The sequence below is a fragment of the Erythranthe guttata genome, chromosome 14 (assembly GCF_056151865.1).
Source record: "Erythranthe guttata isolate IM_541 chromosome 14, IM_541, whole genome shotgun sequence".
Taxonomy (NCBI): Eukaryota; Viridiplantae; Streptophyta; class Magnoliopsida; order Lamiales; family Phrymaceae; genus Erythranthe; species Erythranthe guttata.
The window spans coordinates 7,896,125-7,910,269 of NC_142546.1; the positions used below are offsets into that span (position 1 = coordinate 7,896,125).

The 14,145-nt window shown below is 31.8% G+C and overlaps 2 protein-coding genes across 3 annotated transcripts; both read left to right on the forward strand.

Moving 5' to 3' along the window:
• The first annotated feature begins 5,323 nt into the window (after positions 1-5,323).
• Positions 5,324-6,546, forward strand: WIH2 (proline-rich family protein). The gene is made up of 3 exons (XM_012979910.2): positions 5,324-5,601; positions 5,697-5,886; positions 6,286-6,546. The coding sequence occupies exons 1-3, from the start codon at positions 5,550-5,552 to the stop codon at positions 6,329-6,331; spliced, it is 288 nt and encodes a 95-aa protein (XP_012835364.2). The 5' UTR covers positions 5,324-5,549; the 3' UTR covers positions 6,332-6,546.
• Positions 6,547-10,257: 3,711 nt separating this feature from the next.
• On the forward strand, positions 10,258-14,133 carry LOC105956082 (uncharacterized). Of its 2 annotated transcripts, XM_088813156.1 has the most exons (5): positions 10,258-10,328; positions 10,732-10,886; positions 11,458-11,661; positions 12,886-13,257; positions 13,835-14,133. In XM_088813156.1, exons 4-5 carry the CDS (start codon positions 12,886-12,888, stop codon positions 13,871-13,873), a joined length of 411 nt encoding a protein of 136 aa, XP_088669282.1. In that variant the 5' UTR covers positions 10,258-10,328; positions 10,732-10,886; positions 11,458-11,661; the 3' UTR covers positions 13,874-14,133. The 2 variants fall into 2 exon arrangements, with proteins under 2 accessions (XP_088669282.1, XP_088669283.1); XM_088813157.1 differs by lacking the exons at positions 10,258-10,328; positions 11,458-11,661.
• The last annotated feature ends 12 nt before the right edge of the window (positions 14,134-14,145 follow it).

Below are 14,145 nucleotides of genomic sequence, written 5' to 3' on the forward strand. Positions count from 1 at the left end.
TGTTTATTATTCTAGGTATAGGGGACATATCTCTTTCACCAATAAGCCCATCCCTTTAATATTTATTATAACTAAAGGAAACATTCATGTATATCCCAATATTACCCTCAATCATTTATACCCAATTCTTAATTGTAATCCAAATTAATCAATTTTGTCCATAAAAGTTCAATTTTGACCACAAAAATTCAATTTTGACTTTTTTTTGGAGTATAATTTAATATGCTCCAATTTCATCCTTAACTTAATTTAATCTCAATTTGACCCCAAATTTCACAAATTATTAAATTTTGACCCAAAATTTTTTTTTTTTTCAAAAAAATTTTTTTTTTCAAAAACTTTTTTTTGCCGCCGGATTCCGGCGTTGACCGGCGGTCAACGCCGGTCTCCGGCGTTGACTTTTTAAACTTTTTTTTTTTTTTTTTTTTTTTCTTCCGGATTTTTTTTCCGGATTCCGGCGTTGACTTTTTTTTTTTTTTTTTTTTCTTTTCTTTTCTTCCGGATTTTTTCGCCGGTTTCCGGCGGTCTCTTTCTTTAGTGTTTTTTTAAGTTTTTTTTTTTGTTTGGTTTGTTTTGTTTTTCCACGCCCGCCGCTACACGTTGACCGTAATTGTGCTGTCACTGACAGTAATTTAGCGTAATTATACTGTCAATGATAGTTAATTAACGTAATTGTACTGCCGTTGACATTACATTTATGTAATTGTGCTGCCGTTGACAGTAAATTAATGCAATATTATATTTTTTTATTTATTATTATTTTTTTTTATTTTTTTTGATTTGTTGACAAGTCAACGTAATTATATTACTGTCGTTGACAGTAAAATAACTGTAAACACAATAATATTACTGTCAACAACATCAATATTATTATTTTTTTGGGGTGTTTGTTTTGTTCGAGTTATTCACGAAGTAACGTAATAATATTACTGTCTACTATTGTAATATTACTGTTGCTATAGTAATATTACTGTCACTCACAGTAATATTAATTCTTTTGGTTTTTTTTATTTTGTTTACATTTGTTGAACGGACAACATAGTAATATTACTTTATTATACAATAATAATGAATTTTGTTGTGTTAATATTAATGTGCTAGAGATTAATATAGCAATATCAATGTGTTAAACTATAGTTTAGTTAATTTTACTGTGTTTAACAGTAATATAGTTAATATTACTGTCATTCACAGCAATATTGCTGTTTAAACGGAAAAAAAAGTTACAGAAAAAAAAAAAAAAAAAAAAAAAAAAAAAAAAATTTTAAAAAGTCAACGCCGGAGACCGGCGTTGACCGCCGGAATCCGGAAAAAAAATCCGGAAGAAAAAAAAAAAAAAAAAAAAAAAAATTTTAAAAAGTCAACGCTGGAATCCGGAAAAAAAATCCGGAAGGGAAAAAAAAAAAAAAAAAAAAAAAAAAAAATTAAAAAGTCAACGCCGGAGACCGGCGTTGACCGCCGGTCAACGCCGGAATCCGGCGGGAAAAAAAAATTTGTGAAAAAAAAAAAGTTTTGGGTCAAAATTGAATAATTTGTGAAAGTTGGGGTCAAATTGAAGTTAAAGTAAGTTAAGGATGAAATTGGAGCATATTAAAGTAAGAGGGGTTATTTTAGTCCTTTACATAAATCTGGACCATGTGTGGACTTATTGGTAAAGGAGAATATTGTCTGGATCTCTTTATGAATAAGTCCCCACTGATGGGCTTATTTGTAATATGCCCATAAAAAAAAAACGAAAAATAGTATGTAGAATAAAATATTTTTTTAATAGTTGTGTGTAAACCATAGTACAACATAGTATCCCATCGTATTTTAAAAATCTGCTGAATTATTTAACGAAACCCGAAATTCGAAAAATAAAGGAAAAAAAAATTGTTTATAATAATATAAAAAGTGCTAGAGTGAAAATTGAAAAAAGAAAGATGAGTGAAAGGGCATTTTCGGAATGAATTTAATAAAGGATGTGAAGCAAATGTTTAGTTGAGCTTGTCATTTAGTTCAAATTAATTTTGTCACCATGACCTATATCTTAACACCCCTAAAATATATAGGTTAGTTAGTAGGTTTTAGTAGGTTTGAAAATTGAAAAAAATATGAATAGTGTATTTTCAATAGAAATTTGAGAAGAAAAAATGGGATTTTCTAAATAAAATTATCTAATAAACATGATCTCAATTTTATGAATAGTATAAAACTGGAAATTAATTTTGGAAATAGAAACAAATATCCCTATGATTTCCGATTTTTTTTGAACTGATTAGATTTTCACTTAAAAAAAAAAAAGGCCGACCCAATCTAAAAACGGGTCGAATTATTTGATGTATAACAGGCCCGCCCAAGTGGATATTGGGCCTGTAAAACGTGGGCCAGTCCATTGTAAAGAGAGCCATACCATTTGCTAGGATAAATTAGTGTTTTTTTTAAGGGTAATAAATTACACCTACTCCCCTGAAGTATGTTAAAATAACTTTTAAGTCTCTATAGTATCGATAATTACAATCATTCCTTGAAAGATTGATAGACACCCTGGCAGAATAATGCATTGGATAATTTATTCCGTTAGGGTTCTAATGAACTATTAGCTTCATGCAGTAGTGGAGACAACATAGAGTTAGGGGGTGTCATAGCTCTCATAATATTTTTTTTTATTTCTTATTATTTTATATAAGATTTATAAATTTCCGTCCATTATAGCATTAACGGCCCCACGGGAGACAAATATATATAGTGCATATCAATCCTAGGACATGTGATTGTTTTAGGGTTGTGGCTGTAATTACCAATATTACATGGAATTTAAAGTTATTTTAGCATGCTTAAAGGGAGTAGGTGTGAGTTTACCCTTTTTATTTATTGAATTTTGTTTTTTGCATGTCAAATAAATTGTATAATTCTCTAAGAATTGAAGTTATAAAACTATGCTACGTATATGCAGAGAGAGAATTTAGTATGTTGTAATTGTTGTACCTTAGCATATTCCCCTATAATTAATTATCGAGGATCGGACATGCATGTATTAAATAATTATTATTTAAAAAAAAAAGTTGGAAAATGGAATATAAATTGATTTTGTGGTCAACTGTATTTTCTACTGAATCTGTGGACTTTAATTTGGTGAAGTCAAGAGAGAAGAATATAGGCCGGTTAATGTTTTGCCTAGGAATCAAATTAAAGACTTTTGACTTATAATAACTAGATTTTTGGCCCGTGCGATGCACGGGGTTGAAATAAAATTAATACAAAGTAAAGTTCAATTTAAACGACAAAGTTGAAGTTTCAATTCATTTTGATATTTTGCTATATATATTGATGATAATCCCGCATCCATAAACTTTTTTTGCCATATTTATTAATTTGAACATTATATTTGTGATGTAATATTGTTGTATATTTATCTTATCTCAGTAATGTTGAAGTTCGACGAATCTTCTTCTTTATCACTCATAACATGCCTCAGTAAATTTACTGTAAATGAATGATCCCATTAAATCTCAAGATGTTATCAGGAACAACTTTACTTTTATTAATAAGATAAGAACCAAATATTTTTCTAAACAATTAAATAATTTTTCCATCAAATTAATTTTAAATAAAAATAACAATTTTGGTTGAAAAAGATACGTAAATATGGGGCGAAAAAATCTAGATACTTAACGGATTTTGATTATATTAAATATAGTAAAACAATAAAATTAATTAATTAAATAAATGACAATTATAATTTATAACTATCAAATGAGTCGGAAAAAATTCATATGGTTTAGCAGGAGTAACTTTACCTTTATAAATAAGAGAACAACTTTACTTTTATTCATAAGATAAGAACCAAATGTTTTTCGAAACAATTAAATAATTTTTCGATCAAATTAAAATTAAGTAAAATGACAATTTTAGTGAAAATATTACTTTTATTAATAAGATAAGAACCAAATGTTTATTAAACTTGATTATAATAAATATAATAAAACAATAAAATTAATTAATTAAATAAATGACAATTATAATTTATAACTATCAAATGAGCAGAAAAAATTTCATAGGGTTTAGGAGGAGCAATCTTACTTTTATTAATAAGATTATGGTTTATTTAGGGTGTCTCCGGGAACCTTTATTTTGTTAATAAGATTTAAAATAAGTTTGAAAGATGTATACCAATATTTGAGGGATTAGTATACATTTGAAATTAATATTTAATTACGGGTCATTGAAAATTTTAATTAATATTTAATTAATATATTTTACGGTATTAGGTTAGGGATTAATATACATTTGAAATTAATATTTAATTATGGGTTATTTAAGATTTTGATTAATATTCAATTGGTAGATTATAAGATATTAGATTAGGCGGGAAAAAATCCTTTTTTTTTTTTGTTTTAATAAAAGCCAATTGAATATTTAAAATTCCAAAATTCGCTGCGGCCGGCATCTGCTTCAACATGCTGTATGTATGTATGCATGAGAATTTCCGTTTTTTAGCTTATTTTATTTATTTATTTTTCTAATTGATATTATATTTTGTCATAATTAGGAAGAATATTTATGTATAATTAAAAATAATACATTGTGGAGCTGGCGGTATTTTCAAGCATGTGTTGGTCGATTTTTTCAATGATCACATGACATTGATTTTAACATGATTTCAATTTCAATATGAAATTAAATAAATTAATTTTAAGATACTTAATTCACTAGAATGCATACATCAGTAGGTGAATGTGTGTAGATTTACGATATAAATTATCTGATAGTAATACAATTAGAATCTACAATGCGTGTGGATTTTAATCAACATTGACTAGAACATTCACATTAATTACACACGTATATAAAGATGATTAACTGTGCGTTAATTGACGATGTAAAAAAGTAATTATCGGATAAGAATTTATCATAAATGTAATATACCATGTATGGGGTCTATAAGAATTTAAAAATACTTATTGGCTTATAAATTCAGCGAATTATTCATTTAGCACATTGTCCTCGAGTCGGTACCGGAAATAAAATATTATTTAAGCGATGTTATTAATTGCCGGGTTTTAATTTATCGAGATTCTACCGTAGTATATATATTTTCTTTTATAACATTTTCACAAGTCTATAATTAAACAACAAATAAAGTAGTATAGTTATTTTATTTCTATTTAATTCAAATTGCTAGAAGTAAACAATTATCTAAAATTACCACTTAAAAGAAAAGGGGGGAATAAACAATGTTCTCAAGAATCCGGGCCCCTAATAATAAATATTAACGAGGAGATAAGAGAATTTTGCTTAGGGGAGAAGTAATAATCTAAAGAAAACGCGTTTTCGCACAAAAACACGTTCCCCACTGAAAAAACCGTAGTAATTAAATTTTATCCTTTTCTTTCTCTCTCCTCCTTATATACATCTCCCTATCTCTCTCTCTCCCACTGTGCATTACTTTCTCTCTCTAGAAAAGCAGAAAAATCTCCTCTCTCTCTCTCTCTCTCTCAAATCTCTCTAGTAGAGAGAAACCAGTTGCAATTCTTCATTTTAGCCACAGCCGGAAAATCTAGAAAATCATGAGTTACTACAATCAAAATCAACCCCCCGTCGGCGTGCCGCCCCCTCAAGGCAAGTATTTTTTTTGAATTTTTATTCAGATCCAATTTTAGGGATTTTGATTTGTGATTTTAGGGCTGATTTTGATTTTGTTTTTTGATGTATAGGTTACCCGCCGGAGGGGTACCCGAAGGATGCTTATCCGCCGGCCGGCTACCCGCCGCAAGGGTACCCACCGCAGCAGGGCTACCCACCCCAGGGGTACCCGCCGCCGCAGGGTTACCCGCCCCAGTACGGCCAGCCTCCGCCGCCGCAGCAGCAACAGCAATCCGGCAGTTCCGGTTGCATGGAAGGATGGTACGTCGTTCATCCGAATTTCGTTTTTCTGTTTTCGAATTTTATTTTATCTCCTCTGCGCATGTGTTCGTGATTAATTGCGTCTGGATTGGCTGAATTTTCGTGTTGTGGGATTCAGATCTGATGAATTACGGTTTATTTTAGAATGCTTGATTTGTTTAATTGACGCCGATTTACCGTGCGCCTCCACCGCGCACGGCTGCTAACGTGCACCTCCCCTCCCATGGGTGGGTTGGTGGGACCCGTTATTGAAAATCTCTTTTTCTAAATTACCAAATATGCCCTCCTCTTTTTGTGTGTGTTTTTTTTAATTCAATCGTTTTGGGTTATTAATTATAAGCATTGATAAAAAAGATTAATTGAATAAAGAATTGATTTTTATTGTTTAATTTTGTGCAGTTTGGCTGCTCTCTGCTGCTGTTGCCTTCTGGATGCTTGCTTCTGATGGAGAAGAAGGATTGAGTTGTTTATTAAAACAGACAACAAAAAAAAAAAAGAAAAATTCAAGAATTGATATTTGCTGTTGCCCCCCTCTTATTTTTCCTTTTGCTTTGAGGGCTCTTGTTAATTCTGCAACTTTAGCTTACGCCCTTTCTTTAAATAATATTATGAACCTTCACATTGCATTTAAGTTCTTGATTTTCAGTTAGGACATTTAAATTGCGTTTGGCCTTTTCAATATTGGTGTAGATTCGTATTCATGGGAGATGATTTGTCGTATTAAGTGTTTTTAAGTATATATAGAACCTCGATAAATTAATATTTAATAAATTAATCAATTTGCTTAAATAATAATTAAATTAATATTCAATAAATTAATCAATTTGCTTAAATAATAAATACTCGGAAAAATACAGTTTCATCTTTCAAGTTTGTATTGATTTTATATTTGTTTTCTTATGTTCGAAAAAATACATTTGTTCCCTTGTGTTTCAAAAATTTAATACTATTAGTCCTTTACGTAAATTTTTCATTAAAACTAACCGAATCAAATGTGGGGCCATCATTAACATAAGTGACGGACTAACGGTAGATTGAAAGAAATTACAAAAAATGTCAAATTATTGAAATATGAAGGACACAATGTGTTTTTTGTGAATATGAGGATTAAAAACTGTAAATTTTCCGATAATTACTTATAGTTCTGATTTAGTAAAAATGTATTAAATTAATTTAATATTTCAGAATTTTATTATTCAGTATACCATTGCTCTGTTGCTAAGCTTGTTATGCTGTCCTTAATGATGATGGTTAGCTGTCAAATCATGGCACAATTAAAATTAAGTTAATCGTTAATTATTAAGTGTTTTATTTCTTTTCTTGTTCATTGTAACAATCGTTGGTCAAACTGACATCATCCAATTGAAAAACAAGATTTATTATCCGACAACAGTTTGTTGGATCTTAATTGTTTATGATAATTTCAAGATTCAAGACCTTGAAAAGACCTTTTTTTATTTTTTAAAGATTATATAAAGAAATAAATATAAAATGCAAAGTTCAGTGTGACTCCATACTGAATTGTCGTCCACTTCCTTCATGGATTAAAGATGAATTATGTGCTCAAAAAGTAACTCAACAGCCCGTTAGGATAGTGAATTAAAGATAAATTATTTGTATTAAAAGTATCTTAACGGTCTGTATCAAAACTAATTTAATAGTCTGTTAGAATAACAAAATGGATTAAAGACAAATTACTTGTATCAAAAGTAACTCAACGGTCTGTTAGAGTAGCAAACTGGATTAAAGATAAATTATTTGTATCAAAAGTAAAACGGTCTGCATCAAAAGTAACTCAACGATCTGTTAGAGTAGCGAATTGAGTTCAAGATAAATTATTTGTATCAAAAGTAACTCAAGTGTCTCTTAGAGTAGCGAACTAAATTAAAGATAAATTATTTATATCAAATGTAACTCAGCCATCTGTATCAAAAGTAACTCAACGGTCTTATAGAGTAGCGAATTGAATTAAAGATAAATTATTTGTATTAAAAGTAACTCAACGGTCTGTTAGAGTAGCGAAATTGAACCTGATGTCCACGAGAAACTAATCCATATAAAAGTTGAAATTTTTACAAAAACCGCGAATACTCAATTCTAAAATCTTATACCAACTTACCATCTTGAAATCAGTTGAGCTACTCATGCGCACTCTCGGCATTAGAAATGAGTTGTTTTTCGCTTTTCTAGTTGGACATGTGACTGGGTTCTTTATAAAAAAAATAATGTTATTTTGTATGATTAATATTTATATATTTTAGGTGTTCATTGAAAAGGATTTGGTGGGGTGGACCGTGGTCACCCGGTAATGTTATCTTTATATAAATAAATAAATAAACGTATGATGTATATTTGCTGGAGTGAACTGTATTTCACATATTTATCAAAAAAAAAAAAAAAGAACTGTATTTCACATGGGGGTTTCTTTCTATTACCAACATAGATTGTATTTAATTTATTGTAGAGCTGATTTGATTCTGATTTAAACTCGAAGCCTGAAAAAATATATAAGCCCGATAAATAGAAAGTTTTTGCGAAAGCTTTTAGAGACGACTTTTAAGCCTTATTTTGGCTCATAATCTGTGTTTTAGGTAACTGAAATGATTTGTGCAGGCCAAAATTAAACATTCAGGCACATTTTTTACCATTCTTCAAAAAACAAAAAGTAAAAAAACTCAAAACTCTCTCAACCTTTCGATTTTCTTTCGCAAAGCCCGTGCAAATCGTCAACAGATCGGAGGTAATTTTTACGTTTTTACGATCCTCTTGTTATGTAGATTACGAATCCGGAAAAAAAAAAACAAAAAAAATCACACGTTGGCCTGCTCGTGTGAATTTACACGAGCACATCCACTGTGCTCGTGTAAATCCACACGAGCAGGCATTTTTATTATTTGTTTTTTTTTTAATTGCTCGTGTAAAAACACACGAGCGGTTGCAAAGTGCTCGTGTGATTTCACACGAACGCTTTTCAACCGCTCGTGTGTTTTTACACGAGCAGATTAATATTTTTTTTTTTTTTTTTTTTTTTTGAATTATAAGATGCTCGTGCAAAAACATGCGAGCATTTCAACAGTGCTCGTGTGAAATCAGATGAGCACTGTTGAAATGCTCGCATGTTTTTGCACGAGCACAACAATTTAATTTTTTTTTATTTTTTTTATTTTTTTTTTAATTTTATTGGGTAGGAATAGTACAAAAGGTAAATAGTTATGGTAAAAAGGTAAAAAATCATGGTAAAAAAGTGCCTGAATGTTTAATTTGGCCTGCGTATATCATTACCCTTTAGGTAATTGCAAAATCAGTTTCTATTAAAAGAAGCTATTTTAAGTTATTTTTATGAAAGCAACCATCGACCTGAGCTTTATTTATTTATTTAAGTTACAGTGTATTCAATAAAAAATGTTAATAAAATTGTATTTTTTTAAATTATTGAATAAAAAAATGTATTGTTATAAGAACTAATATATTTCTAAGAAAGCCTAATTGGTAATTATGATGTCATAATTATACATATGTATGATTTTTTTTATTATTATTTTTTTTTTGTCAAAAAGACTTTATTATTCCATTAACATTAGGATAGATTACAAACACCCTCTGAGGTACGGTCAATTTACGAAAAAACCCGTCTTGTTTGGATAATTGCATCTACCCCTTCAACTATGATTTTTTCTTACACCTCCACCCTAATGGTGTCAAATTCAACATAATCATCTAGATTTCGTGGAATGTGCTCTAGTTTGTACTCGTTTTGTGTAAAAATACAGTTTCTGATGCACCACAATCTGATATATACAACCCAAAAAACTACATATTATGATCATCTTGCTTCAAAATGTGGAGTTCGAATGGGATAAAGCGGCTACAAAAATAATAATATTCCATATAATCTCGAAGATTCCACTAAATTTGAAACCGCAAGGGTGGACGTGTAAGAAGATTTATATTTGAGGGGTAGTTGAAATTACCCAAACTGAATGGGGGTTTTCGTAATTTGACTATACCTTAAGGGGTTATTGTCATTTACCCTTAATATTAAAAGTTTGGGGCCTCGTTAAACCCTTATGGCCTTACACAAGGAAAAAGAGTAACCATACAATGGGACGTCCTATCACGTTTATTACACAAATGCCACAAGACGGGGTAGAAATGAAATTACGAAAACTAGCTAACCTAACAAATAAGAAAAAAGCCCCAGGCGGGGGTGACACTGCAACTCTGAGAAAGATATGGGCGCGCTGGTAATTACTGAAAAGAACCCCCATGCAAGCCAGCGGAAATAACAGAAATTGCAAAAAGGTCCCCAAGAGTGGCTGAAAATAGAATTAATCATATTTATGATTGAATAAAAAAAAAGTGGATAGTGAAAAAAGAGTTGGGTATTTCAAATTCCGATGATCTGAAATCCTCAAATTGAATCCCCAATCTCAAAGTTTCAGGTAATTCTCCATCTTTCGCCCTCGCTGCATTCCTGATTTTAGTTCCAATTTCGAGGTTTACTGTTCGAATTCGAAATATGTAATTAGGGTTTAGGGTTTAGGGTTTCACTTGCAATGCTGCGCTATTCTAGTTTGCTCGAATTGATTGTGTAGGAATTCAATAGTTAGCTGATTACGCTACAAAATTTGGTGCCAGTTGATTATTTTCTTAGGAATTTTGCCTGTACTTGATAATTAATGGGAGCTGGTTCTTGAATTCTGAAAGCATGTTCGTTGGGGTTTCGTATATTTGATCGAATGTTTATTTCGAAACAAGGAGGTAGATTGGTGTACGCATTGGATTATGATTTTGACCAAATTGATTGATTTATGATGATGTTGTAATGATTTCGATTTCGTGCAGGTTAGGGCAAATGGAGGAACACGACTTTCATACGAATGGTATGATCCTAAGCTTGGTGAGAGCTGTATATAGCTGTTTCAGGCAGTAATCGAAGCGACGAGAAAATTAGTGATGTGTGGTTTATCAAATGACGGCTCGAAGAGATTTATCACGAGGTCAGACAATTTTCCACTATGACATAATCGTCTTTTTTTTTTTTGTTTCAATTATAAGATGATAAGTGAATTTACATAAAATGTGGTAGAGATACGTAGTTTTAAACCGATTATATGATGCTATTTAAACAAAAGGAACTATTTAAAAATCGAGCTATTTATTTCAATTTAGTTGGCTGTACAAACTAGATTAGTATTTATCGTTTCGAAAGAATTTATTAAGGCTCTGGTTTTTAGCTTATTTTATATTAAAAGGTTATACAAGCTCGTCTTTTTGTATTGCAAAATAGCGGTAGTTCATGTATATACAAAAAAATTCTCAAGGCGTCACAGTTTTTCCACTCGTCTGCTATTTACGCGTTCAGTCAATTTATACACCCTACGTTGGAAGAAAAGGAACGAAAAATAAATGCATTTATGTGCCACAAGATCAACTCCTTTACGTAGATTTTCATATTAATTATGTATGTTCTTGAGGTCATTGAGGAAATACGATTTATGTGAATCTATCTATACGTCTAGATTTGCATTTTACGAAATTTAAAACCACACGCTGGCCCATTAATTCAAGCATTTAAACTGCGGAAAGAGTCGAAGAAACAGGCTGTCGATAGCTAATTGGGCCATTTGTTATTACGAGACAAAAACCACCTCCACCCCCAAAATTAGGCCCATTGGTATTTCTCTTTATAACTTATCAGCAAAGCATGAAATCAGAAACCCTCATTTTTCGATTTCTCGTTCGCCGCCGCCGCTGCCGCTGTCACAAGCTCAGGTAATTATTCATCGTATATCCGAGGATCCTTGATTTTGTTTCCTTTCTTCTTCCTCCATTAATGCATTTCGCTACGCAATTTTAACCATATCTGCGGCGTTTGTTTATTATACATAAATCTTGCGCGATCTAAGCATCAGTTTCCTAGGAATCTCAACTGCTGATTTAAATATTCTTGGAGTGGGACTTAACAAAATATAAAAGTGTCTTATAGTGGGACTTCCGCTTGGATGTTGTATGATCACGTGTCGTAGGTTTTTTTTGGAAACTTGTTGTGCCGATTTAGGTTTTTCGGAAACTTCATGGCTCAATGTGGTTATTGTTGGTGGTTTATTAGATTTTGGTGTATTTTGGTGGTTGTGTTAACTTTTTCTTCCCTGCACGCAGGCAGGGCGTCTTCCTCTGCCTTGGCTTGAACGGTCGATTGTTTCGAATAGAATAACCGAATACTCTAGAAATGGTAGGGAATGAACACCAAATTATTGAGTTTTAGTCCAACTATTTTAGTTCATTCTTTCCATAAAGTCGATAACGGATACCTCCAAAGTTTAACCTGCAACTAGTAATGATGTTAGGGAAAATTGCAGTTTTGGTCCTCTATGTTGGTCTATTTAGGAATTGAGTCCTCTAACTTGTCATGTTTCAGTTTTACATGCAATAACTTTGCAAATCTAGTATTTTTAGTCCTATTTTGCATATTTTTTTAATTTTATGACGGCACTAATAAACTTGATGCATTTTACTTATATGGACGCTTGGAAATTGATAAATTCGACATCTAATTTACCATTGGTAGAACTTAATTAATTATGTGAGACTACACATCTATAAACCAAATTAGAGGAGCATTTATAATTTTGAAGTGTCCATGTAAATAAATTTCTGCGAGTTTGTTAGGTACATCATTAAACGACGGCTAAAATCCAAATTTCGAGTGAAATAGGACTAAAAATACTAATTTTGCATAATTATTGCATGTAAAATTGAAATAAGACAACTTATTGGGACTAAATCCCTAAAGAGACCAACATATAGGACCAAAATTACAATTTTCCCAAAGATGTTAAGGTGGTTTTGCCTTCTATTTGCTGCCCGCTGTTACTGTTCACCTCGTTGAGACTTTCTCAAACTCGACAGTTCTTTTGCTTGAAAACATTAGTTGTTTTTTATTTGAGATTTGCAGTGGCTTTTGACTTACGTTTAGAGTCCATTTATCTTTCGCAGATGAAGCGCAAGTGTGAAATAGAATCCCCGTTATCTGAAAGAACATGGAGTTATTCCTTCGCGGGTGTGGCATCAGGGTACAGTTTTATTGAAACAATTGACGATGATGATGATGATGATGACGATGAAGCTACTAGTTATCTCAGAAGATTCGTCGAGATTGATTTAGAGTTGGTGGAGATGATGAGGAATTTGAGTGCGGAGGAAGCAGCTGCATTTGCAGCTCAAGCAGTTGCTGAAGCAGAAGCTGTAATGGCTGAAGCTGAAGAGGCTCAACGGGAAGCCGAGGAGGCAGAAGCTGAAGCCCGAGAGGCGGAAGCTCAGTTGCAGGCTGCTTTGGAGGATCTGCTGAGACGAAAGAGGATTCGTAGGGTAAGATTACTCATTGCATCCTTTTTTTTAGGGAAAATTACAACCACCCCTGAGGTATGGTCAATTTACGAAAAAACCCCTCTTGTTTGGATAATTACATCTACCCCTCACTATGATTTTTTCTTACAACTCCACCCTTATGGTGTCAAATTCAACATAATCATCTAGATTTCGTGGAATGTGCTCTAGTTTGTACTCGTTTTGTGTAAAAATACAGTTTCTGATGCACCACAATCTGATATATACAAGCTAAAGAACACATATTATGATCATCTGTCTTCAAAATGTAGAGTTCGAATGGGATAAAACGGGTACAAAAGTTATAATATTCCATATAATCTCGACGATTTCACTAAATTTGAAACCGCAAGGGTGGACGTGTAAAAAAATTTATAGTTGAGGGGGTGGTTGTAATTACCCAAACAAGAGGGGTTTTTTTGTAATTTGACCATACCTCAGGGGGTGGTTGTAATTTACCCTTTTTTTATTATTGAAAAATAGATGTACGAGAAAGAAACTCCGCAGATGTTTTCGGGTTTTTTTATACGTGGATTGATTTTGTTTATTGAATATATAGGGGGGCAAATACTGGCGTTTCATTGTCGATGGAGTCTGATACGAGGATTAGCCAGTTAGATACTGTGATTGAAGTCCATTTTATTTTATCTGTTATATAATAAATAAATTATAATAATAATGATGGCGAAAGATTTAAGCCTGAAATTTAACGAGGCGTTCTCGGAGCGAGAGCGAGACTGCAGATTTTAGTTTTGTTTTTAACCAATACTTCCAGACAATACACTATAGCAATTGCCAGGAACTTATCTGGTGCTTTGATTTACGGCTTATAATATATTTGGTGAAGTTTATTGTGTATATTATTACCGT

What these genes read in the sequence shown, in the direction of transcription:
- WIH2 (XM_012979910.2), top strand. Translation starts at nt 5,550, where the DNA reads ATGAGTTACTACAATCAAAATCAACCCCCCGTCGGCGTGCCGCCCCCT. An exon ending in CGGCGTGCCGCCCCCTCAAG is followed by an intron (nt 5,602 to 5,696) that starts GCAAGTATTTTT and finishes TTTGATGTATAG; the next exon opens with GTTACCCGCCGGAGGGGTAC. An exon ending in TCCGGTTGCATGGAAGGATG is followed by an intron (nt 5,887 to 6,285) that starts GTACGTCGTTCA and finishes AATTTTGTGCAG; the next exon opens with TTTGGCTGCTCTCTGCTGCT.
- LOC105956082 (XM_088813156.1), top strand. Translation starts at nt 12,886, where the DNA reads ATGAAGCGCAAGTGTGAAATAGAATCCCCGTTATCTGAAAGAACATGG. An exon ending in GACGAAAGAGGATTCGTAGG is followed by an intron (nt 13,258 to 13,834) that starts GTAAGATTACTC and finishes TTGAATATATAG; the next exon opens with GGGGGCAAATACTGGCGTTT.